Source organism: Papaver somniferum, chromosome 10 (assembly GCF_003573695.1).
Source record: "Papaver somniferum cultivar HN1 chromosome 10, ASM357369v1, whole genome shotgun sequence".
Classification (NCBI taxonomy): Eukaryota; Viridiplantae; Streptophyta; class Magnoliopsida; order Ranunculales; family Papaveraceae; genus Papaver; species Papaver somniferum.
The window spans coordinates 28,859,507-28,867,899 of NC_039367.1; the positions used below are offsets into that span (position 1 = coordinate 28,859,507).

Consider the following 8,393-nt stretch of genomic DNA (forward strand, 5'->3'; position numbering starts at 1 on the left):
AAAGAGCAGCAGTTGATTCGCATGAGGGAGATTTTGGACCAATTGAAGGCCTCGACGTATGCTTTGATCCATACAAGGAAGATCGATCCAGTGGGCATATAAATGTTCGGTCGGACTTGTCCCTTTATTTTGGACCATTGTGGCACCCCACAGGATATGTGATGTATAACCCCTCTAGGGTGATGCGACAACACGGGTATATACAACATCAACCTGTGGAGAAAATGGGGGATTACTACAAATTGGAGTTGGAGTTGTGCTCTTCTAGTGGTGATAATCTCACGATTGTTCACACAGGCCCACCTACTGTTCTAGATAACTGGGATAAGAGGAATGACTTCATTATCGACACTGGTAGACGAACCACCGAGGTGATGAAAATTCTCCAGACTATATGAGTTGGTATAACAAGGTATCACATCCTTTGGTTATCCGTGAAATCAAATCCAACACTACTGCGGCGGGTTCAAGTTATAATTGTATCATCAAAGACAAACCAGCTGGTTATGATAGACTGGTGCGTGTTCTTATATTTTTGTTCATTTTATATTATTCCTATAAATCTTAGGTAATTACCGTTTGATGTTATGTCATTACGTATAAAAAACAGGTGAATAGGTTCAAGCGTGTTTCCAAAATGTTAACTGCATGCCTGAAGAGCGGAGATCCCCATTGCAAGTGAGCATGGAAGCAAACCTGCCAGCTGAGAAGTCAGAGAGGTGAGTTGATAATATGGATAACGAGATATGCTGCCCAGTTGGGGGAGGAGAAAGTCACGAAGAGGCATCAGCCGAAGGTGGCAGTATCAAAGACGGGTAAAAGAACTCGAGCTTCATCGAGCGCTGAAGCTGCTCCAACTGAAGGTGCTCAAACCCGTGGTCGTGCAGGACTGGGAGGTAGTCACGGTCGTAAAGTAAAGAAGAGCAGATAAATGACAATGATTTTTGTTGTACATTCGGAAATTTGTTTGGGTAACTAAGTTAGACAAGTTCAAATGACAATGATTTGTGTGGTATATTCGGAAGTTTTGGTAACTAATTTAACTTCCGAATATTTCAAAGACAAAATTTGAAAAGTATAAGTTTTTCCAAATTCTGATTTTTGGGCCATCGTACATTCGGAACTTTACAAAAAACCTATCCTCCGAATATCACAAGTTCAAAACAAACCACGCCATGGCTCCAGGTGGTTCCAAGGGCCAATATTGAAGGTTAGACAACCCATATTCGGAAGTTTTGGTAACTAATTTAACTTCCGAATATTTCAAAGACAAAATTTGAAAAGTATAAGTTTTTCCAAATTCTGATTTTTGGGTCATCGTACATTCGGAACTTTACAAAAAACCTATCCTACGAATATCACAAGTTCAAAACAAACCACGCTATGGCTCCAGGTGGTTCCAAGGGACAATATTGAAGGTTAGACAGCCCATATTCGGAAGTTTTGGTAACTAATTTAACTTCCGAATATTTCAAAGACAAAATTTGAAAAGTATAAGTTTTTCCAAATTCTGATTTTTGGGTCATCGTACATTCGGAACTTTACAAAAAACCTATCCTCCGAATATCACAAGTTCAAAACAAACCACGCCATGGCTCCAGGTGGTTCCAAGGGCCAATATTGAAGGTTAGACAGCCAATATTCGGAAGTTTTGGTAACTAATTTAACTTCCGAATATTTCAAAGACAAAATTTGAAAAGTATAAGTTTTTCCAAATTCTGATTTTTGGGCCATCGTACATTCGGAACTTTACAAAAAACCTATCCTCCGAATATCACAAGTTCAAAACAAACCACGCCATGGCTCCAGGTGGTTCCAAGGGCCAATATTGAAGGTTAGACATCCCATATTCGGAAGTTTTGGTAACTAATTTAACTTCCGAATATTTCAAAGACAAATTTGAAAAGTATAAGTTTTTTCCAAATTCTGATTTTTGGACCATCGTACATTCGGAACTTTACAAAAAACCTATCCTCCGAATATCACAAGTTCAAAACAAACCACTCCATGGCTCCAGGTGGTTCCAAGGGCCAATATTGAAGGTTAGACAGCCCATATTCGGAAGTTTGGGTAACTAATTTAACTTCCGAATATTTCAAAGACAAAATTTGAAAAGTATAAGTTTTTCCAAATTCTGATTTTTGGGCCATAGTACATTCAGAACTTTACAAAAAACCTATCCTCCGAATATCACAAGTACAAAAAAAATTGTTTCCTGGAACCAAACAACACCATAATCGGAAAGAATGTTGACTCATAACATAACCGAATATTACAATCGGTAGGCTGTTTAACAAAATATTCTACCGATTTCGTATAATCGGATAGTTTTTATATTAATAATACTCCGATTACATCCATTACATAAAGTTCAAACGGCCTTTAACCTTACAATTTCGTCAAAAGCACCTAAATCCATACTCCTAATTGACCATAAAAATATTAAAACAGATCATAACTTCCAGTGACCATAGAAATTTTCCCTCTTGATTTTGTAGCATCCTTCATGTTCAAATCGTTTCCCGTAGAGGTCCACATACCGGCGATCCGCAAGATTTCTCTGAAATTACGAATGAGTAACAAGTTAGTACTAACTTTTGTTAATGTGAGTTGGAGTTACAGAGATACTTACTCGTTTTTCATATGTCCACCAAGGAAAAGCGTTCCTAACAAACCGTTCCTCATCTTCAAGTTTGTCAATCTCCTTATCGAGCGCATTCTTTCTCATCTTAATGTCATTGGATGATCTTCGAATTCGATTACCATCTAAGGCCTCAAATACCATTAAGATACGGTTCCATATCTGCTCTTCGGATTCCGATTTGTGGAGCTTGTGAACACGATCATGAGCAGTTACCACAACCCACGCTCTATAAATAGCACAATCTTCTTCTTCGGCAAAAGCAATATCCATGTTTTTTGTTATGAAAATTAAAACTGAAGAGAGAAAAGAGTTTGGTGCAATTGGGGTGATAGATATGAGTTTCTTCATATAGGTTTAGGGTCCAACGGCTCTTTTTGTTTTTCCCAAAAACTCCAACGGCTAATTTGACGAAAGTTGAATGTGGAGAAACCAATAATCGGTAGGTATTGGATTTAGCATATCTACCGATTATGGTAGCTTTCAAAATTTGAATTTCCGGCAACTTATAATCGGTAGGTTTTGTAATATATTTAACTCCTGATTAACGCTGAATCCAAAACACGAACCAAGAAATACTGCATCGACTACAATCGGAAGTATGGGAAATATTTTGGCTTCCGATTTCATTCGAAGAGTAACAATGTTATCATATCCTCCGAATATATAAGGGTAATTTCGCCATTACGAATTACGCGAGATAAGGGCTGGCTACATTTTCCCTTTGGGTGACCTTTTTTGTTTTATTGTTGGCCCCTAAATCCTTTTGAGTGGCCCCTAAAAACGCCAGGAAAAAAAAGTCATCAATTGACACAAAAAGATTGGATTTGGTGTCCATGGTTGGTGTTTTTCACTTGACACAATTATCCCTCCCTTTTATTCCAGTTACCTCCTTGTGTATCTTATTTTTCATGGGTATAATTGGAAAGCAAACTTTAATATAACATATCTAAAAATCCGTGCCTTGGAATTTTACAAATTTTATCTCGTTGGAAAGGTAATAAAAAAAGCTATGCAATGAGTACAAACAACAATATCAAATTTAGAATTTTTACGAAAAATTAGGAGGTATTTATCATTTTAGGCACAATCTTAGAAAATTAAATGTAAATCCATTATGCAAACCACCACAAAGGATACATAGTACATTATGTAGCCATATTTTGGTTTATGCATCAATTAACTTTGCGTTGCAACTGATAAAACGATGTACTCCCTCCGTTTCAAGAACAATGATACTTTCATTTTAGGCACAATTCTCAAAAATTGAATGCATAGTCATTATGCAAACCACCACAAAGGATGCATGACACATCATGCAACCATATTTTGGTTTATGGATCAACTAATTTTCCGTTTCAAAAAAAGTGATACTTTCACATTCTTTTTTTTGGAAAAGTGGTACTTTCGCTCCGTTTTGGGAAAAGTGATACTTTCGCTCCGTTCCAGGAAAAGCGATACTTTCTCTCCGTTCTGGAAAATTATTCTTCTGCAACGGAGCGAAAGTATCACTTTTTCTGAAACGGGGTGAAAGTATCAATTTTTCTGAAACGAGGCGAAAGTATCACTTTTTCTGAAATGGGGTGAAAGTATCACTTTTCCCAAAACTGAGCGAAAGTATCACTTTTCCCTAAACAGAGCGAAAGTAGTCGCAGACAAACCCATCTTCAAATTCTTCTTCGATCGTCCCTCCCACCGTGGTAACGGTTGTACTAGTGTTAACTTTACCATTTTACTCTAAGAATTAGCAAGCTGGCGAGTTTGTAATTCAAATAACATATATAAAAACTGGATGACTCTGTCATTATATTTGTTTCTAGTTCTAGGAATTAGATTTCACATATTAACATCTAATTTTTAAAATTATTACCAAATTTTATGGAAATTATCGATCCCATACAAAATAGAATAATCTTCACCGCCAGATTTATTGAATTGGGAAATTTAATAACTCTAGGCAACAATCTTACTATTTCAGTCGTATCATCCTTTCATGTACATTGCAATCCTTGTGAAGCTTGCAACTTTATTATTTTTAGTCGTAACAATCTTGCTAAAAAGTTTCACACTGTTGTTTTCACACTATCTCATACATTTGGAGATATTTTTTTTAATCAAACTTAAACGGTTACATATATGAATCTAATATTTTTGGGATGTGTTCGTCTTATAATTATCTACATAGCCACAAAAAAAATGAACGCATTCCGAGACGTACAAATCCACCATTTACTACTTTGAAAATTGACCGTCGAAAATCGATCAATTTTCAACTATTAAAATTAAGATTTGTAGATGGTCAATTTTGGTAGTTCGGAATGAACTCCTTTTTTGTGGGTATGTAGAGCTAATTTGTAAGAGGAGCATATTCCAATATTAACTTTAAATACGTTACCGTTTGATTTTGATTAAAAAAAATGTCTCCTAACGATAGTACGAAAAAAAGAGTACAAAGGGATCTCCCTCTTTATTATATGCAGATGTCGTTTACAACTTTACTCCATGTTTACATACGGTAACCCGCTTTAGAGCAAGTCTTATGGTGGAATTCAAGTCATTTCAAGTGTGGAAATATTATGGAATGTCAAGTCTAGTGGCTTCCAAATTGGTGTTTTCCATGAAAAGTCCAAGCAGGGTTCCAAGGTTTCGCATAACGTTATGTGGAATCCATTTGAGCGCCAATCAGAATAGCGCAGTAGAAAACAAAAAACGCTAATCAGAATAGCATACTAGAAGACGAAAAACGATAATCAGAATAGCATACTAGAAGACGAAAAACACTAATCAGAATAGCACTCAACGCTATTCAGAATAACACTTTTTTTATCCGTAGATTTAAAATGTGCCATTGAAAATCTAATAGCTGAGAAAAAAAGCGCTATTCTGAATAGCGCTCAACGCTATTAAGATTAGCTTTTTTGTTGTTCCATCACTACACTTGCTCTTCCATCCACAATTCCAAATGCTGAAGTGGCTTGGAAGATTGAACTCTTCCACCATAAGACTTGCTCATAAACAACAATGAATATAGGAGTGGAGTAGGTGGGTAAAAACAAAAGGGAACATCCTAGCGGGAACAAGACCGAACATGGCATGGAACCAAAGGGTTCTTTAACTTTATGATTAGTAGTAATGTTGGGAGTATGGACCCATAAATCATAAGATAAGAAGTGTACATCAAATATATATATGGAGGTTCCCTCCAAGTCACTTTTGAAACCAGATCTTTCTTTTTCATTCTTTCTTTTGTTCCATACTTCCAATACTAGCTGCTCTTCCATCTTCAAAGAGTTATCCTACAGAGTAGAAATAGAATCATAAAAAAAAAACAAAGAAAGTTAACCCTGCAATATAACCCAAGCTAGTGTGGTAATAGATATATGCCTTGCAGCTTCCCCTATAATCTCTAAATACTTACCTTTGCTCACTTTTGCTTCTCCCCTTTCTTCATCTTCTTCTCTTTTGGTTTCTTATTCGTTGCTTCTTAAATGGTAAGTTGAAAATGTTGACACCAAGTCCTCAAACATGGTTGTCCTAGCTTTTTAGCTAGTACGTACTCTTCTTTGCCTTCATTTGCTGATCTTGAACTACACCGTAACGTGGTTCAGAGGATAGAAGAAACGAAAAACATGATGGATAGTAATCGCGATGAAGTAGTAGTTTCAAGAACGACGAATTCATTGATGATGAGAGTTCTTGTGTTTGTGAGCTTTGTTGGGTTTTTGATTATTGTTAATGAGGTTACTGTTGTACCAAGTAGTACTAGTGAAGAACCGATCCCAGTGTCGTCGTCAAGAACAACGAGAACAAGTATATCAGCATCATCATCCTTAGGAAGTAGTAATGGAAGACATGGTAGTAAACCTACTGCTACTCCTCGTGTTGGTAAGAGAAGTTACATGTCGAGCGAAAGAAGAGTTCCTAATGGTCCTGATCCCATTCATAACAGGTACGTACAGCTATTTAGACACTGCTCCAGCTTATTCTATTAACACCCGTCAATTGGAAGATTTTTTATTTATTTTTCTTGAAGATTTTGTTTGTTGATTGGAGCGGAAAACAAGTACAGTTGAAAATTCTTTTTCTAATTATAGATTAGCATCAATAATTACTCGTAATTGATTTTTAAGTGGGAAAATTATCATGTTATATATCTGCTTCTTTGCTATTGATTATTATATATACTTAAATAACTCTTAAACAGACCGCAGAAAAACATCATTAAAACCCCGTCTCCTTAACTAAATTAACTAATAATTTTTGTTATGATTTTGCAATGAAGCAGTTTTGAAGGAATCGTCAAGAATTTTTTGATCACTGAGAAATCTTTGATCAATCTTATGGTGCATGGGATTAACAATATTAATAATTACGTTGGTAATACGACAGTATGAGCATATATTCGACATGACATGCATGGTAGCCGAACATTCTTTTCAAGTCGGCTTCGAATAATAATATACTGGAGTAATTTTTTAACAGAAAAAGAAAAAGTAAAAGAAAAAAGATAAAGCATTTCCGAAAATTGTTTTTTTCCTTAAATGTAAGTAGCATAATCACTTTTACTAAGTAGTAGTATAATCACTTTTTACTAACTGTTTTCTTTTTTGTTTTCAGGAGAGCAAGGAAGTCCAAAGAACCACCAGGCCGAGCTTAGTAGTTAGGCTTTAAAATTTAAAACCCTTATAGTATTAATAGAGTTTTGAAAATGCTATTAATTGAATTTTGTGAAGAAAATTGATGTGAGTTGATTGATTACAATGTAGTGTGGATAATTTGGATTTATGTATAAACCAGTAAGGACTCAAATCTTTGAGACAATTAATATATAATAAACCCAAAACTACAAAAGGGTTCACAACTTACATTGAGATTGTTACATAGGTTGCTAAATTCCACGAAATTATAAAGTTCATGTAAAACAAAATAATCATCTCTTAAATAATTCATGAAATTATACGGTTCATGGAAATATGGTAACCCTCTCGGGCAAATTTGCTTATTTTCTTGCACAATTAATGGAATGTGGAGTATATAATGAGACAGCATTTGGAGACGCTCTTTCACCATTTCATGTCCCTCTCGGGAACAATCTCTTTATCTATCTTTTACATGTAAAGAACAAATAAGCAGTAGCTAGATACTATAAGAAAAGGAAAATGGAACCAAAAAGAGAACCTATTTGAGAGAGACCAGTACCTACTAGTGCATATTGTAATTAACAATCTAGCATTCTAGCTAGCTCAATCGATCAGTCAATCATCTTTGTCTGCTTTTAAGTTTTCATTTCACGAATTATGCTTCTTTATTTAGTGCTTTAATGTTCAAAAACTAAAGCACTAATGTTAAAGATTATGCATGGGTATCTATTGTTGTGTTTGATTGATTCTTTTTGGGTTTTCGATTTTGGTCCATTCAAACTTCAAAAATTAAACTCAAAAGAGAAGATTCTTCTGCTTCTACTCTATATATTTAAAGAGAAATAGTACTCTTCTTCCCTTTCAAAAAATAAAGTAGTACTCTTAAAAACAAAGATTAATAGCTCCAGAGTGAAAAACAAAGTTCTCACATTTAGCTTTACTTTAGCAAAAATCCATCTTTTACTTTCTTTTAGCTTCTTTTCTTGGTGGTTTAGATTTGGATTAAACCAAGAAGCAAAGACTGGTCTAAAGTTAGGTGGGAGATTCAAAACTAGAGTTCTTCAAAGAAATTAAACTTTTTGTGATGCATGGAGACAAGGGCCTACCATGCT

The 8,393-nt window shown here is 35.3% G+C and overlaps 1 protein-coding gene across 4 annotated transcripts; it reads left to right on the forward strand.

Annotated features, from left to right (window-relative positions):
• Positions 1 to 5,872: 5,872 nt before the first annotated feature.
• On the forward strand, positions 5,873 to 7,506 carry LOC113319578. Of its 4 annotated transcripts, none has more exons than XR_003345651.1 (3): positions 5,873 to 6,590; positions 6,924 to 7,184; positions 7,259 to 7,506. XR_003345651.1 is itself a non-coding variant. In XM_026567827.1 (3 exons), the coding sequence occupies exons 1-3, from the start codon at positions 6,271 to 6,273 to the stop codon at positions 7,303 to 7,305; spliced, it is 462 nt and encodes a 153-aa protein (XP_026423612.1). In that variant the 5' UTR covers positions 5,873 to 6,270; the 3' UTR covers positions 7,306 to 7,506. The 4 variants fall into 4 exon arrangements, 3 of the variants coding, with proteins under 3 accessions (XP_026423612.1, XP_026423613.1, XP_026423614.1); XM_026567827.1 differs by having other exon boundaries at positions 6,924 to 7,018; XM_026567828.1 differs by having other exon boundaries at positions 6,927 to 7,018.
• Positions 7,507 to 8,393: the final 887 nt, after the last annotated feature.